General features: G+C 49.0%; 1 protein-coding gene across 2 annotated transcripts in view; it reads left to right on the forward strand.

Moving 5' to 3' along the window:
- Positions 1-5221: 5221 nt before the first annotated feature.
- The window catches only part of Srrm3 (serine/arginine repetitive matrix 3), a 37211-nt gene continuing 24207 nt past the window's right edge, over positions 5222-18225 (forward strand). For both annotated transcript variants that reach the window (XM_050129324.1, XM_050129323.1), the window contains exons 1-2: positions 5222-5454; positions 9188-9289. In XM_050129324.1, the coding sequence (XP_049985281.1) occupies positions 5222-5454; positions 9188-9289 (335 nt within the window). The remainder of the gene's footprint in view (positions 5455-9187; positions 9290-18225) is intronic.

Genomic DNA, 18225 nt, shown 5'->3' on the forward strand with positions numbered 1-18225 from the left:
ACTTTCAGGGGGAGGTAACACTTTCAGGGGGACTCCAGAGGATGAATAGACACTCCTTGGGTAGAGAAGAGAACAAAAAATTTAACCTAGTTGAACTACCTGAGCCAAGACCAAATGGAGGAGTGAAGGGCTGGAGGCTGGTTTAGAATAGAATGTGGCAAGAGATGAAGTTTCAAAATGGCAGCATTGCTCAGTGCTAGAATGCTTTTCTATAAGATACCTGCCAGTGACTGGGAGCCCAACTCTGCAGCAGAGCCCCTGCCTAGAATCCCCCAGTGAGGGGGCTGGGTGTGGCTCAGTGGTAGAGCCCCTGCCTAGAATCCCCCAGTGTGGGGCTGAGGGCGTGGCTCAGGAGCAGACAGCTTGCCAAGCTTGGGGAGGACCCTGGCTTCCATCCCCATCACAGTAATTTAAGGAGAAGAAGGCAGAACAAGGGGAAGAGTGTGCGACCGCAGGACTGACTGTGCCATGTGTTCTTATCCCATCGGCCCTCTGTAATGGCCTTTGATTTCTTCAGTCCCTCTCACTGAGCTCCTCTCGCACAGGCACTTGACTGGCAGTAGGGATTCAGAAGCCCCAAGGCTCCCCTAGGCTTGCCAATCTACAGTGGCAGCAGCGAGTGTCAAGGGGTTGCGGGGGACGGTGCCAGCCGGCAGGGAAGAAAAGTCTCCTGAGAGCTGATGGCGTCTATGAGCGTTGATGAGGAGTCTGGGAGAGGGCATCCTGGGAACTCGGCCTGGTGGCTAAAGCCTGAAGTTGTAGTGCTCAGAAGGCTGAGGGAGGAGGAAGGTGAACCTGGGATTCAAGGTCAGTGCGGACTATGGGGTGAATGCGTCTCACAGACAAAGAGAATGATGAGAGAGTGGGCTGATGTTGGCAGGCCTGGTGGGGAAGATGTACGTGGCTAGACCCTGAGGCGGGACTGTGTCACGGTGATAAGACAAGATACCAGGGCATCTCGAGTCTAAGTCAAGACGTGACTCAGCCTATGTGGCCCCGGGTGATCTTCCAGGGGGGCTCAGGGAAGATAGGGGTCTGGGGGCAGGGAGGCCCGGCAGGATCTGAGATGCAGATGACACCAGGGGAAGAGAATGAGTGGATGAATGGGAGCCATAAGAGAGAGGTGAGGGATCAAATTTTTATTTTTTATTTTTTTGATTTTCGAGACAGGGTTTCTCTGTAGCTTTGGTTCCTGTCCTGGAACTAGCTCTTGTAGACCAGGCTGGCCTCGAACTCACAGAGATCTGCCTGCCTCTGCCTCCTGAGTGCTGGGATTAAAGGCGTGCGCCACCACCGCCCGGCGGGATCAAATTTTTGTGTTTTATTTTTATTGCGTGCGTGCGTGTGTGTGTGTGTGTGTGTGTGTACCTGAGTAGAACAGGGTTTGGGATTCAGGGCTGTTCCGGGCGGGAGTGGGAATTGACAAGGTTGGAGAGGAAGAGAGACGGATTTGGACAGTGTTTTAATTCCTTGTTGCTGTGCTAAATACTCTGACAAAGATCAGAAGTTGTATTGCGAGTCTTTAATCCCAGCACTCAGAGCCACAGGCAGGCAGATCTCTGTACATTTGAGGCCATCCTGGTCTACAAAGCAAGGTCCAGGTCAGAGCTACATAACGAGACCCTGTCAAAAAAGCATTGCCTCCGAAGAAAGCAATTTAAAGGGGGAAAAGCTCACAATTCAAGGTTACCGCCCATCGCTGCAGGGAGGTCGAGTGTTAGGGATCTGGAGCAACTGGTCTCATCATATTCCCAGCCAAGAGCAGAGCGCGAGGAATCGGTGCCTGCGTGCCAGTGCGCAGCTCACACTGTCCACTCTTCAACAGTCCAGGATTCCCTGCCTAGGAAATGGTGCCGCCCACAGTGGGCTGGCCTTCCCACTTTAAAGAATTCAATTAAGATAACCCCCACGAGAGGCAAGCCAGCTTAAACTGGACAGTCCCTCACTGAGACTCCTTTCCCACATGACGACTCTAGATTACATCAAATTGACAATTAAAATTAACCACTTTGAACAACTTCCTTCTCTAAGCCCCCAGGAACTGGCCTAGCCCACAGAATGTGGGTGGTGTGCCTATCTGCAGTTAGGAATCAGGGGCTCAGCAATATCCTCAAGGTCACACAGCTAAGAGCAGAGGAGCAGAGTTTCTTCGGACAGTCCTGTCTACTTTCCCATAGATGTGGTTCTCAGCAAGAGTAGAAAATTTAATCCTCATTTATGTACTTATTGGAGACAGGGTCTTACTATGTAGCTCTAACTGGCCTGAAACTTATTATGTAGACTAGGCTGGCTTCCAACTCACAGAAATCCACCTGTCTCCACCTTCCAGGCACTGAGATTAAAGGAATGTGTCACACACAGCTAGATATGAATTTTTAAATAATTAATTGCTATTTTATGCGCATTGGTGTTTTGCCTGTAGGTATATCCATGAAAGGGAAGCCAGATCTCATATAATGGCATTATAGACAGCTGTGAGCTGCCATGTGGGTGCTGAGAATTGAACCCACGTTCTCTGGAAGGGCAGCCAGTGCTCCTAATGTCTAAGCCATCTCTTCAGGCCCAGAATAAGAGGTTCTTTCCTCCTTTTTTTTTAAAAAAAAGATTTTATTTAATATATAGTATTCTGCCTACATGTATGCCTGCACACCAGAAGAGGGCACCAGATCTCATTATAGATGGTTGTGAGCCACCATGTGGCTGCTGGGAATTGAACTCAGGACCTCAGGAAGAGCAGCCAGTGCCCTTAACCTCTAAATCATCTCTCCAGCCCCAGAATAAGAATTTTTTTAAAGGTTATTTTTGTGTGTCTGCTAGTCTAGAAGGGGTATGGGTTTCCCTGTAACTATACTCACAGACTGCTGTGAACAGCCCAATATGGGTGCTGGGAACTGAACCCAGGTCCTCTGCAAGAGCACCAAGCATTCTTAACTTCTGAGCGATCTGTCCAGGCCAGGTAGCCAGGCCATTTTTAAAGAAGCTAATTGAGACTGGGGTTGTAGTTCACATGGTACAGTGCTCGTCTGGCATGTGCAAAACCCCAAATCCATCCCCAGTGCGGCGAGAGGAAAGGGTGTTGCTGAGATGGCTCCTAACTGCACTTGCCCAACCCTTCCCTGTATCCTTCACATCCCACACCCTGAGAATGAGGTCTTCAGTTGCTTAGCAACTAGGAGAGCCTTGGAGAAAGGACCCGGGAATAGCTTAGGAGGCGGTTCCCTCTGTTAAGATAGAGGTCGTGTGTGTGTGTGTGTGTGTGTGTGTGTGTGTGTGTGTGTGTTCTACTTTTGGCCTAGCATTTATTGCCTCCAGACCCACTCCACCCCTAGCACGCAAGAGGACATGGCTGCTGGGAAAGCTAATTTTCCATGTCACCTTGGGCAGTCTTTGGGGGCAGCGTTTCCAGAACAAGGAAGAGATAGTCTTATTGAGACTACCCCCTGTGATGTTAGCTTTGGAAAAGTTAGCCAGATGTGGTGGAAACTGAAAACTGCACCCAGAGTAGGAAGGGAATAAAACGTAGGGAAACCTCCATTTCTGCAGGGTTGCTGTGGATGCAGACCAGAAGTCAGAACACTGAAGAGAACCAGAACAGCACCCAGGCTATGAGCCTGCTGACTGGAGGTGCAGCTTAGATATTAAGCACTTTCTCTAGCAGGTACCAGGTCCTGGGTTTGAATGCCAGGAACTACAAACAAACAGAAAGGCTGAAGCTGGGCTGGAGGGGTGGCTCAGCGAACCAGAGGACTTGTGTGTTGCTCTTGCAGAAGACTGGGGTTCGATTCCCAGTCCCCACATGGTAGTTGACAACTACCCATAAATCCAGTTCCAAGGATTTATTATCCTCTTCTGACCTCAAGCGCTAAGCAACACGGGTGCTACACATACATGCAGGCAGGCAAAACTCTCTCGCATAAAAGAAAATAAGTCTTAATATCTTTTATTTTATTTCGCGTTATTTTGTTGTTGTTGTTCTTAGAGACAGAGTTTCTCTTTGTAGCTCTGACTGTCCTGGAACTCACTCTGTAGACATGGCTGACCTCAGAGATCTGCCTGCCTCTGCCTCTTAAGTGCTGGGAATCAAAGGCATGCACTATCGAGCCCTGTAATATCTTATTTTTGCTTATTTGGTTATTGTTGTTTTGGCTTGGTTTTTAAGACAGGGTTCTCTGTGTAACCCTGGCTGTCCCGAAAAATCACTCTGAAAATCGGGCTGGCCTCAAGTTCAGAAATCTGTCTGCCTCTGCCTCTGCCTCTCTAATGCTGGGATTAAACGTAGGCATCACTAATATATATATATTATATATTATATATATTAAAGGCTGAAGTGGCAGACTGCTAGCCTGTCATTCATGTAGTCCTGGGTTCGATCCCAACACCAGAAAATAAGATTTTTTTAAATTTGTATTCATATTCAAAGGCTATGTATGGTGGCACACGCCTTTAGTTCCAGCACTCAGGAGACAGAGGCAGGCAGATCTCTGGGTTTGAAGCCAGTCTGGTCTACAGAGGTAGTTCAAGGACAGCCAGAGCTACACAAAGGGGAAAAAAGAAAGAGATGAAGAAGTTTTGTAATACTTATTATTGTGTTCTGTGTGGAGGTCAGTTTTCTCCATGATTTGCATTCTGAGCTTTGAACTGAAGCCATCAGGCTAGGCAGGTGCCTTTACCCTCCAAGCTGTGTGTCTGGTTCCATAGATTTTCTTTAAAGTTCATTGGGACTGGAGGGACTGGGGCAGTGTGTAATGCGCTTGCCTAGCATGTACAATGCCCTGGGTTCCATCCCCAGCACCACATCCCACCACAGTGGGGTGGCACGTGCCTGTAGCCCCAGCACTTAGGAGACCGAGTCAGGAGGACCAGAAGTTTAAGGTTATACTTGACCACATAAAGAGTTGGAGGCCAGGCTGGGATATAGGAGAACTTGTCTAAGAAAAAAAATCAAGTGGAAACAAACAAAACACAAAGACCCAGTCTGCACCCACCCACTTTACAGATGGGAAAAGACTATCGTGAAATACGTTCACGTCCTGAAGTGACGGTGCCAACCTGTCATCGTTCCTCCCTCTACAGCCTGAGAGCAAGCGGATTAGAGCCGCGAGTGGGCCCTAAACCTTCAGGATTAAGTCGTATAGTGAAAGCTCAGCGTATGGCCGAGAGGTGACCACCCCGCCTTGTGTTTTTGTCTGTGCCGCAGGGCCTGCCGCCCAGGACCGTTGTCATGTCCTCCACCGTAAACAATGGGGCTGCCGGCCTGCCATCCCCGCCCGACGCCGCCAACGGCTTCCCGCAGCCCGGCGCCTCGTCCGGGACCTGGCCGCGCCCGGAGGAGGAGCTGCGCGCCGCCGAGCCCGGCTTGGTCAAGCGCGCGCACCGGGAGATCCTGGACCACGAACGCAAGCGGCGCGTGGAGCTCAAGTGCATGGAGCTGCAGGAGATGATGGAGGAACAGGGGTGAGCGGGGCGGGGCGAGAGGAGCGGGGCCAGGGGAGATGAGGCGGGGCGAGGTCAGGTTGTGTTCTGGACTTAGTGCTGGAGTCGTCAGGGGCGGGGCTAGAGCGTGGTGGGGCGGGGCTAGAGCGTGGTGGGGCGGGGCTAGGACGAGGAAGGGTAGGACCGTGGTTAAGCTGCACTACACTCTGGGACTTGGGGCAGGAGGGCGGGGCAGACAGCAGGGGGCGTGGTTGGATACAGTGGGCGGAATCAGAGAAGGGTGAGGCGGGGCAAGACCGGAGTCTGAGTACCTGGTACTCAGAGTAGGGGCATGGCTGGGATGTGCTCTGGGCACGGTGAAGAAGCGGGTAGGGCGGGACTAGACAGGGTAGGTATGGTTGGTATGGTTGTGATGAGCCTGGCCAGTCTATGCAGCGACTCTGACCAGAGAATGATCCAGCAGTGCCCAGAGCCTGGGTGCAGAGGGAGAGGCGGGACTAGGCAGAGTGTCCGGTTGGGAAGACATAGGATGAAGCCAGAGTAGGGGTGTGGGTGTAAGTGGTTGAGCTGTGCTCTGGAGCTTGGTGAGGAAGGACGGAGTAGGGGTGTAGCTAAACTCCCCAAGGGGGCGTGGGCAGGTGATAGTCAAGCTTTGTTCCCCTGAGAAGTGCTGAGGTTATATTAGTCTGGACTTGGAAGGCGCTGTGGCTGGAGTGTGATGTGGTGGGGCCAGGACAGGGATGTGACTGTGAACTTGGCAGACTTGTGTCCAGGGACTTGGTTTGGCAGGGCTAGAGTGTGCTGGACAAGGTAGGCTGGGGGGGGGGAGGGGGAGCTATAGGGCAGGGATGGACATGTGTTTGGGCTGCACCCGGGAGTTTGGTACATCAACAAGGGGTTTAGCTGTTCTAAGTGAGGTGAGCTGACCTGGAAGTGATGGAGCTGTGCCCAGGATATTGGTGCAGCATGGTAACGTGTGGCCTAGAGCAGGACTGGACTAGGCAGGGAGCTTGCTTGGCTTTGCACGGTGAGTGGATTAAGAAACTAGACTGGGATGTGACCAGGGTCTGATCAAGCCTGTGGCAGGTCCCACGTCTGAGGAGACTGATTGAAGGTTGATCTTAGTCTGCAGTGCTGATGTGGGTTGGGCAAGATAAGGTCCCAGCAGAAAGAAGGCAAGGTTGGAATAGGATGAGGGTGTTCAGAGAGACCTGGGTACCTAGTAGCCTGGGGCTGAATCTGGAGAGCTCTGGGAGTCAACAGCCCAATCCAGCAAGGAGGTAGGGTCTGGACCAGCTAAGTGGAGCCACAAACCCAGGCCACCTTCCATTTATCTGTCAGTTCAGACAGTTCAGAAACTGTCTCTGATGCTCTAGACTAAGACCCAACTCACAGGAGCCACAGAGATGCATCCCCATGCCCTGGATACATCCAATGTCGTGAAGCACATATAAACATATGTGACAACTCAAGGCCTCCGTTTCCACAATCTATAAAATGTATAGAGATGCCAAGTCAGGCAAGAAAACACAGGGGTCCTTATCCAGGCTTCCTACAGTTCCTACTAAGTCATCGTGACCCCTTAACACTGTAAGTTGAGGTTTCCCCTTGAACTAGTTACTGCAACGGGTAATGCTGGCCTCGGAAGTCACTCCTGTCTTCAGTCACATGCACGTGCAAGCACACACACACGCATGATCACATAGACACACAGGTGTGCACATAGGCACACATACACGCATGCATGGATGCACTCATACACATAAATGCATGAGCACATGCACACACGAATGCGCACACATACATGTGTATGTAGGTTCACACACATGCACACATATGCAATCAAATATATAATTTATATGCAGACCAGACTGGCCTCAAACTAGCTGAAATTCCCCCTGGCTGCCTTCTGAGGGCTGGGATTAAAGACAACCATGCCTGACCCAAAATATTTTTAGATAAATGAAATAAACTTGAAAGACTGTTTAAAGAATACCATGATAGTTGGTTTTAGTCCAACATTCCCAACTAGCAATGAACACAAGCCTGAATGTAGGCACTTGCCTGGGGTCTACAGGATCTGGAGAGAGCCCTTGGCCCCTATAATGACATACCTCAAGTTTCAATAAAAACCCAGACTTTGGGCTGGGGTGTGACTTATTTGGTAGAATGATTGCCTAGTATGCGTGAAGCCCTGGATTCCATTCCTAGCACCACATAAACCCAGGTGATGTGGTGCATTGTACGACATCCCAGCACTGCAGAGCCTGAGCACCAGGATCAGGGATTCGAGGTCATTCTTGGCTACACAGCAAGTTTGAGATCAGCCTGTTCTATGTGAGACCTTGTCTCAAAAACAAAGACCCAAGGTCAGGGATGAGAGTGCATGCCTTTAATCTGAGCACTCAGAAGGCAGATCCAGGTATATCTCTGTGAGTTCGAGGCCAGCCTGGTCTACACAGTGAGTTCCAGGACAGCTAGGGCTACATAGTAAGATCCTGCCTTTAAAATAATAATAATAAAAAAAAACCTGGCTGCTCAGTCACAAAGACAGAGTTCAGAGCTTTCAGACGATTTAAGATGCCTTCAACTCCATCTCCAAGGAACCTAATGCTGTGTTTTTCTGGCCTCTGTGGGCACCTGAATATGTGTGCATACATTCACACACACACACACACACACACACACACACACTTTTTTTCAAGACAGGGTTTTGAAAACACCCAGCCCTTTAAATAAAACATTAAAAAGTATTTTTAAAAATGTATGTGTGAGCCAGGTGGGGTTACATGGCTTCTCCTGACTCCACCTTTTTTCTCCCAGCACTCAGTTTAGTTTGCCCCACAAACCGCCTAGCTCTTTTCTACCCTACCAAACAGGCTCAAGCAGTTTCATTATTAACCAACGGCATTCACAGAACACAGAGGGGAATCCCACATCAACATAACAAGACTGTTACAAAAAAATGAGGAACTGAGAAGATGGTTCAGCAGTTAAGAGCACCAGCTATTCCTCCAGAGGACCTGGGTTTGATTCTCAGCACCCATACAGTTGACAAGGATCTGTAACTCCAGTTGCCGGGGATCTGTTGTCTTCTGGCCTCTTTGGGCACCAGGCACACATGTGTTTCACAGATGTACATACAGGCAAAACACTCATATATAAAATAGTAATGGAAGCCGGGCGATGGTGGCGCACGCCTTTAATCCCAGCACTCGGGAGGCAGAGGCAGGCGGATCTCTGTGAGTTCGAGACCAGCCTGGTCTACAGAGCTAGTTCCAGGACAGGCCTCCAAAGCCACAGAGAAACCCTGTCTCAAAAAAAAAAAATAGTAATGCAAAGTTTTCAATGTTTGTTAGATGAGCCTAATAAACATTATTAAGAAAAGAAGGAGGGAGAGAAATATAAAATACAGAGAGAGGAGAGGAGGTGGAAGGGTGGAAGAGGGGGAGGAAAGCAGAGGAAGGGGAAGGAAGAACAAATGAGTAGGAGGGAGGGGAAGGAAAAGGGGGAAAAGAGGGGAAACAGGGGAGGGAAGGGTGGGCTGAAAGAAAGCAGAAGGTAGGGTGGGGAGGGGAGGGCAGGGAGAAGGGGGATGGAGAGGATACATTGAGAGAGAATAACAGAACTCCTACAAAAAAGCAGTTGCCAATGAGAGCATGCACTGTGACCAAGGACTGGAGAGCAGGTGGGAGCGAGCTGAAGGAGTGACCTAAAATTAGCAGTGAGCCCTCCGGGTCCCTGTGCCCCACAGGTACTTAGAGGAGGAGATCCGGCAGAAGGTTGGGACCTTCCGGCAGATGCTGATGGAGAAAGAGGGCGTACTGACCAGGGAAGACCGGCCTGGGGCCCACATGTGAGTACTGCCTGGTGACAGAAAGGGAGGGGGCATCTCGTGCTGCAGCTGGGTGCCTGGGCGGGGAGGCTTGTCCATTACGGGCTGGGGTGAGTGAAGGAGAGATCATGGACTCTGTTCATAGGAAGTTCTGACCTGAACCAGAGTACATGTACACACCTGAGGTCCCCGAAAGCCATTTGTTGCCCACCTGGGTCCCGTATGGGTCAGCAGCAGGAGGGCCCAGATGTCAGACCAAGGATCATGGCTATAAACCAGGGTGTGTCAGAGATGTTCAGACCCCAGCATTGCCCTTGACTGACAGTGTGACCACAGGCAAGCTACAACTTAATCTGTGGGTTGGTTATTCCCACCTGTGAAATGAACTCCAGAGTAAGCGTGTAATGTGTCCTAGAAACCCAAATGTCAATGGGCACAGGGTTGGCTCAGTGGTAGAGCCCCTGCCTAGAATCCCCCAGAGAGGGGCTGGGGTCTGGCTCACTGGTAGAGCCCCTGCCTAGAATCCCCCAGTGAGGGGCTGGGGTGTAGCTCAGTGATAGAGCACCTGCCTAGAAGCCCCTAGTGAGGGACTGCAGTTGTGTGGTTGTAGAATGTTTGCCTTGAAGCCTCCGGTGTGGAGTTGGGGCTCAGCATTAGAGCACTAGCCTAGCATGCTGGAGGTCCTAAATTCAAGCATGGGAACTAAAAATAAAAAGTATAGAAAACGGTGCATGTTGAATTGGAGAGATGGCAAAAGATATCAGTTAATCCTACAGGATACAGTCTGGGGGGTAACCCCCTTGCTAATGATCCTTTTCTACTCAGTTCTGAGGCTGTGCAAGAGGCTGGGGGAAAGGTTTCTGGTCTTTCTCTTGCCAGTGGAACCAGCTCAAGAGCAAGTATCTTCCTGAATCCCCAACTCTCTCTACTTTAGTTCCACCAAAGCCTAATCAGTGATTCTAGATTCTGAAACAGGAGGAATGTCATGCTACATAGTGAGCTCAAGAAAAAGGAAAGAAAGAAAGAAAGAAAGAGAGAGAGAGAGAGAGAAAGAAAGGAGGGAGGGAGGAAAGAAGGAAGGAAGGAAGGAAGGAAGGAAGGAAGGAAGGAAGGAAGGAAGGAAGGAAGGAAAAAGAAAAGAGAAGAAAACACTCTCTGAGGCTCTATGAGCAGTTAATGATTGCTAGGGAAAGAAGAGCGATTTTTTTACTCATGTGCTTATACAAGTGTGTGTGTATCTGCATGAGCATGTGAGTGTACATGCATGCCAGGGTGTGCTTGTGGAGGTCAGAGGACAACTTCTGGGAGTTACTTTTCTTCTTACACCATGTGGGTGCTGAAAATCGAACTCAGGTCACCAGACTTGGCAGTGGGTACCTTTATCCAGAGACTCATCTTGACGGCCAATGAAAAATAACGTTTTCATGGGGCTGGAGAGATAGCTCGGTAATTACGGCACACTGGCTGCTCTTCCAGAGGACCCGGGGTCAATTCCCAGCAACCACATGGCAGCTCACAACTGCCTGTAACTCCAAGATCTGACACACTAACACAAACATACATGCAGGCAAAACACCAATGCACATGAAATAGAAATAAATTATTTTTTGAATTTTTCTTTAATGGTGTACCACTGTTGAGACACATATGCTTCTATAAATAATCCCTCACTCGTGATCCTCTATGCAACCTTAATGCAACTCATTGGGTCATCAAAGAAGGTAGCAGAGGCCCAAGAGACAGCTCATCAGTTAAGACCCATAACTTCCCTTGCGGATTCGAGTTCTGCTCCCAGTTCCCTTGTTGGTCTGCTCACACCTGCCCATAACTCCAACTCCAGGAGATCCAATGCCCACTTCTGGTCTCCCCGGGCACTGGCACATGTGCACGCACGCACGGTGGGTGCACATACACACACACACACACTCATAAATAAAAATGCCAAATCCAATTTGAAAATGGTTTCTGAGCCTCTGTGGGCTGTTAATAGTTACTAGGGGAGGAACATTTACTTACCTTTTTTTCTTTGTTTTACATTTACCACTGTGTGTGTGTGTGTGTGTGTGTGTGTGTGTGTGTGTGAGCTCCAGTGTGGAGGTGAGAAGACAACATCTGGGGAATCAGTTCTCTCCTTCCACCATGTGCACACCACAGGCTTGTCAGCAAGCACCTTAATTCCTGAGTTGTCTTGTCAGCCCCACAAGATCATATTCTTTACATCTGGGACCTATCACAACCTAGAGCCTCTCATGAAAATAAAAATGCTCCTTTCCTCCTTCATCTCCCATAAGTGAGAAGGACAGGGCTTCTGGGTTTTGCCTTTTCTACCTTCTAACATGCTCTCGGTGACAACCCTCCAGCTCAAGCCAGTCTGCATTACTCCTAGCACCTTCCTTTGTGGTCTCCTCTCTGTTCACATGACAACATGTTCAATCATGTGTTATTTTAAAACAGGGTGGTGTGTGTGCATGTGTGCATGTGTGTGTGTGTGTGTATGTGTGTGTGTGTGTGTGTAACGCGTGCCCCAAGATAGCCTGGAATTTGCTATGTATCTGGAGATAACCTTGAACTTCTTTTTTTAAGGATTTACTTATTTATTTATTTATTTATTTATTTATTTATTTATTTATTCATTTACATCCAGGCATAGTGGCGCACACTTTTAATCCAAGCACTCAGGAGGCAGAGGCAGGCAAGGTCATTCTGGTCTACAGAGTGAGCTTCATGACAGCCAGAGCTACATAGTGAGACCCTATCTCAAAAACAAACAAACAAAAAGATTTACTTTTAAGGTTATATGTGTGTGTATGTGCGCGCACGCGTGCATCCACACACATGTGCATGTACTCACAGAAGCCAGCAAGGAACGTCAGATCCCCTGGAGCTGGAGTTGCAGGCAGTTCTGAGCCACTTAACTCACGTGCTAGGAACCAAACTCGGTTCTCTGCAGAGCACAAGTGCTCTTAACCACCGAGTCTTCTTTCCAGCCTGACTTTGAACTTTTGATCCTCCTGCTTCCACCACCAGAGTGCTGAGATTCTAAGTGTGCATGACCACACTCAATTTTGTGCAATGCTGGGGGTGGAATGTAGAACCCAGTACATGTTAGGCAAGCATGTACTCAACTTGCTTGAAGTTTATCTCCGCCCTGAGAACCGGATCACTACTGGTTTTACTAAAGCTGCAGTTTCTTTACTCATGTAGTAAGCCTTCTAGCTCGGTGCCTACAACGCCAGTAAAGACACTGTGTTTGATGGCACGTGCCTGTAATCCCGGCACTTGGGAGGCAAGAGAGAGGAGGATCAGAAGTTCAGTGCTATGGGTGGCAGAGGCAGGAGGTTCTCTGGGGCTTGCTGACAGCCAACTTAGTTCCAGGTTCAGTGAGAGACTCTGACTCCAGAAAATGAGACGGTGACAGCGAGACACTGCTGCCCTCCCCTACCATTGTGCCCATGCACACAGGCACCAACACCCACCCACACATGCACACATAACCCACATACATATACACCACACACATTCACACATAAACCGGCAATAAAGACATTAATAATAGAACTGCAGCAACTACACCCAGCCTTGCTCACCATTCAGAGGCTGGGGGCTGTCCGCGGTGCTGAAACCGAAGGCTAAGGGGGGAGAAAGGCTTGTCACTGGCCGCATACCTTCCTAGGAACTGGCCTCTGAGCCAGTTTTCACCTCTCTGATGTATAAGTGAGAGAGACAGACACTCCACACATCTGTAAGGATTCTAAGTCTAGGGATACCATTCTAGCTGCTGGATCCCAGCTGTACCACACCCCAGCAGTATGGCTTGGGCAGACCCTGACTTTTCTGGCTCTTCATATCTTTATATTTAAAATGAAGGTACTGATGCCCATCTCATAGGCTAGCCCAGTGGTAGAGCACTTGCCTAGAATCCCCCAGGGAAGGGCTGGTGTATGAATGAGCCATAGAGTGCTTGCCTAGAACACCCCTCTCCCAGTAAGGCTCTGAGGGCGTGGCTCAGCTCTAAAGCCCTTATGTAGCATGCAGGGGACTCTGGTTTCCATCCCCAGCATGAGAAAAACACAAATGAATGTCAGTGTGAGGACCAACACCTGGCACACGGCAAACACACATCACTGCTAGGTGGCCACCGCCATCATCTACGTACTGCCAACAATACCATATGCTCAATTATATTTGACTTATTTCCTTCTGCTTGGCTGTCTCCACGCTGCCTACCAACTGCCAACTGCCAGACTCTGTACAGCCCCCATTTCCCGCATTTATGCCTAGGCCTCCAAATTTGACCTTCCATGAGTTATAGACTACTGTTTGGGGGTATGTTAGGAAAGCTCCTACAGTTAATTGACAAGCATAGGTGGTGGGAGGGTTGGCTCAGTGATTGGAAGTATTTGCTTCTCTTCCAGAGGACCCAGGTTCAATTCCTAGCACCCACGATGGTTCACAGCCATCCCTAACTTCAGTTCCAGGAGATCTGATGTCCTCTTCTGACCTCTCTGGGCTTAAAGCATGCATATGGTGTACACATAAACAGGCAGGCAAAACAATCACATACAAAATAAAACAAATTTAATTTTAAAAATTAAACAATGGAGGCATGCCCAGCATAAAAGGGCTCCACCCTGAGAGCCTTTGGGGTCACTAGGGGATCACACTGGCTTCACGACAGAGGAGGCATCGCTCCTAGAAAGCGGCTGCTCCTCACCTTGGGGTTAACAGGCTGATTCGAGTGATCGTTTCTTGTGACAATCTTCTCTCCACACCGTCATCAGAATATTATACTAGCCTCTGAAATGACCCGCCAGAAGCCAGAAGGATTTGGCCCGAAAGCAGAATATGATCCATGTTATTTGGACACGTTTCCCTGGAAACGTTGGAAGGTGCATCCCTTGGGTGTTGGGAGCTCAGTCTGTTTGTTACCTTTCCAGACCTGTGGTCCAAGTACGTGATACAGACAACTTGGGCTGCTTTGCTCGAGGTATTGGAGGGTTAATTCGCTGTGAAATAGATGGCATACATCACTGCAGCCAGAAACTAGCAGAGAGAAAAGGGCAGGAAAGTCCCCCGTCAGAGACATTCCCCACAATGGCCCATGTCCTTCAACTGGCCCCATCTCCCAAAGTCCACAACCTCCCCATAGCCTTGTTTATTTACACTGTGTGTGTGTGTGTGTGTTTGTGTGTGTGTGAACATATGCGTGTTCCATGGCATATGGAGGCCAACTTGTAGGGATCCGATTCTCTCTTTCCACCATGAGGGCACGAAGGATTGAACTCAGGTCAGCAGATTTGGCAGCAAGTGCAAAAGTGCCTTTGCCTTCCGAGCCATCTCACCAGTCAGACATTGTTCCAAAAGACAGAGAGAGAGAGAGAGAGAGAGAGAGAGAGAGAGAGAGAGAGAGAGAGAGAGAGTTATATAATATATGAAAGTGCTTGGGAAAGCAGGCTTGCAGAGGCAATGTTTACAATCTACTTTCTTACACAGTGTGAACAAAATCCAGTCATTTTCTCAACACGTCTAATTTTAGACGTGATGTGACCTCCCTGTACCTCATCATTTTATCTGTGAGATAGGAATTTTAATGATGGTTCCCATGTCAAAGGCTTGTTCTGAATGCTCAATGATTAAATGAGATAAATACATGGAAAGTGTTCGCTATACTGTCTGGCACCCGGACTAGCAATTATCATAATAGACATAGATTGGATGTTTGCCCTGCACCATGAGGCATGAGCTAAAGAATGCGACCCTGATCCTCCCCTGCTCTGCCCTCGCCTGTGTAAGGCCAGGAGGCACAGTGGACGAGGAGAGAAGAAAGACCCTTAGCCCAGAACCCCACCACTATCTCGGCTCCCTCCTCTGCTGTTTGGACCGATGTGCTCCTGGCTAATGGAAAACAAACATAATTAAGCAAACAGTGTTGGCACACCAGCCAGTGAGATGGCTAAGTGTGTAAAGGTGTGTGCCATTGAGCCTGATGACCCAAGTTTGACCCCTGGGGCTGACATAGTGGATAAAGAGAATAAAATCACCAGACAGTGGTGGTGCACGCCTTTATTTCCAGCACTTGGGAGGCAGAGGCAGGCGGATCTCTGTGAATCCGAGGACAGCCTGCTCTACAGAGTGAGTTCAAGGACAGTTAGGGCTACACAGAGAAATCCTGTCTTGAAAAACAAACAAACAAACAAAAAGAATAAAATCCAGCAAGTCAGCTCTACAGACACATTGTAGCACACATACTCACACCACAGACACACACACACACACAATAAATGTAATAAAACTTACCCCAAACTCTCTTTTTTATTAAAAAAAAAAAAGTTGGCATGAAGAACAGCCAGTGAGAAGGAACCTCGTGTGTGTGTGTGTGTGTGTGTGTGTGTGTGCATATATGTGGAGGCCACAGATCACCGCTGGCATCTTCCTCAATTTCTATCTGCCTTATATTTTCTGACAGAATCTCTCACTGGCTGGGAGCTCACCATTAGGCTAGACTGTCCTACATATTCCAAAGATCCTCCTGTCTCTCTCTCCCCAGTGCTGGGATCACATGAGCACACCCTTACACCAGCTTTTTTCATGGCTTCTGGGGTTGAACTCGGGTTCTCTTGCTTGCATAGCAAGCCCTTTGCCGACTGAGATATCCCCCCATACCCCTCTGCTTTGAGTTTCTTTGAGAATGGGTTTCATGCAGTTTAGACTGGCCTCCAACTTGCTGACCTCCCGATCCCCCTGCCTCCACCTCCCAAATGCTGGGATCCCAGGTGAGCGCCACTGTGTCTGACTCAATGCACCCTTTCACGTCCTAGCCAACTGTCTATGCCTATGTTGGTCACCTCTATGGTGGAATGACACGCCCAATTCCTATTCCATAGACATGATGAGCCATCAACTAGGTGACAAGCATGGATTTAAGAGCAAAACATGGGGGGCTGGAGAGATGGCTCAGTGGTTAAGAGCACTGACTACTCTTCCAGAGGACCCAGGTTCAATTCCCAGCACCCACATGGCAGCTCACAACTGTCTGAAGATCTAGTTCCAGGGGATCTGACACCTTCACATCAATGCACATAAAAAAAATAAAGTTAAATAAACCATAAAAAATGCTTCATTAAAAAAAAAGAGCAAAACATGTTAAGTAAGTCTAGTGTTCGGCGCACGAGGCCACAGCAACACAATAAAAGTTAAAAAGTAATGATAATAAACAGGCCGGGGAGATGGTGACTCAGTGGGTAAAATGTTTGCTGCAAAGCGTGAGGAGCTGCGTTTGGATTCTCGGCACTCACATAAAAGCCATGTGTGCCAGTGGGCATCTGCAAGCTAAGCACCAGAGATGCAGAACCACATGGGTCCCAGGGTTGCTGCCTTGCTGGTAAGTCCCAACAGAGATCTCTAGGTTCGGTGAGAGACCTTGTCTCCCAAAACTAAGGCGGAGGGGCTAGAGAGATGGCTCAGAGCACGTGTCATTCTTGCAGAGAACCAGGATTCGGCTCCAGCACCCACCTGCGAGCTCACAAACATCCCTAACTTCAGTCCCAGGGGATCCAATGCCCTCTTCTGGCCTCTGCAGGCACTGCATGCACGTGGTGCACATATATCGATGCAGGCAAAACAATCATACGCATGGAGTAAATTTCTTCAAATAAAGTTGAGAGTTATATAGGAAGACACCTTGGAGATGGAGCCATCAGAGAAGGAAGCACAAGAGAAGGGGATGAAACTGGGAGCAAGGGCACATGAAGGATATTCGGGGCCAGTCTAACTGAGCAGTTACAAAGACCAGAGAGGTCCTGTTTCAGGCATGGCCCACAGGGAGCAACTTGATTTTGTAAATAGCCATCATTGTGTTCAAGTCTGTATCCGCTGAAGCTCCCACCTCCCACCAGCTCACCCACGAGCGACTGGAGCTGCCCTTGCCTTTACCAGTTTCACTGAAGACTGTGTTTTGCATGTCAGGCATTTGTGTGGCTGGGGAGCTGTGTGGGCGGTGATGGACCTTAGAGCGCAAGGGGGCTGGACATGTCAGAGGAGGGAGACAAGGACAGAAGGGAGGGAGTCACCCGTTTCAAGATGAGGAAGAGCAGAGAGGTTTGAATTAAGGCATGTGAGGGTGTTGGTTCTGTGGAGGTAGGAGGATCACACTATTCTCTCTTTCATCCCCCCAAAAAAGCCTCCCAAATATGGCTCCAAGGCTGTCAGGGACAACCTAGTGTTTGCAAGCTGGTCATAATTATTGTTTTTCAATGTGCTAGGGACTGATTTCAGGGCCTCACACTAAAGAAGAATTTTACCACTGAACCACACCCCAGCCCCTCACTGGGGGATTCTAGGCAGGGGCTCTACCACTGAGCCACACTCACAGCCATCCTTTTACTTTTCAATTTGAGAGTGTGTTTCCTCTAACTCTCCAGAGCTGATATAGGCATGAGCATTCACGAATGCAAGCATACGCTCGCACCCACGTGTGTACATGTATGTGCATGTGGAAGTCACAGGACAGTGGAATGTCCTCCTCTATTTTTCTCCACCTGAGTTTTTTTTTTTTCAACAGAGTTTCTCTGTAACTGGTACTCATCACATCTGTTGGGCTGGCTAAAGCACCAGGGCTGCTCTTCCTCTGTGTGCTACCATGCCTGGCTTTTATGCAGGTGCTGGCAATCTGAACTCCAGTCTGATGGTTGTGTGATAAGCTATCTGCTGAGGCCCAGCCCTTTTATTTCTTACTTTTTAAATTGATTTTTGAGAATCAAAGGAAAGAGAAAGGAGAGGGATAGAGAATGCGTATATCACAGCATGTGTGTTGGGGGGTCAGGACAGCTCACAGGAGTCAGTTCTCTCCCTCCATCGTGTGGGCACTGGGAATTGAACTCAGGCTGTCAGGCGTGGATGCACAAGCCTTTAGCTATTGAGGCATCTTGTCGGTCATTAGTTAGTTATTGAGACAGGGT

Source organism: Alexandromys fortis, unplaced genomic scaffold (assembly GCF_014885135.2).
Source record: "Alexandromys fortis isolate MF-2015 unplaced genomic scaffold, M_Fortis_MF-2015_v1.1 scaffold_312, whole genome shotgun sequence".
NCBI classification, from domain to species: domain Eukaryota; kingdom Metazoa; phylum Chordata; class Mammalia; order Rodentia; family Cricetidae; genus Alexandromys; species Alexandromys fortis.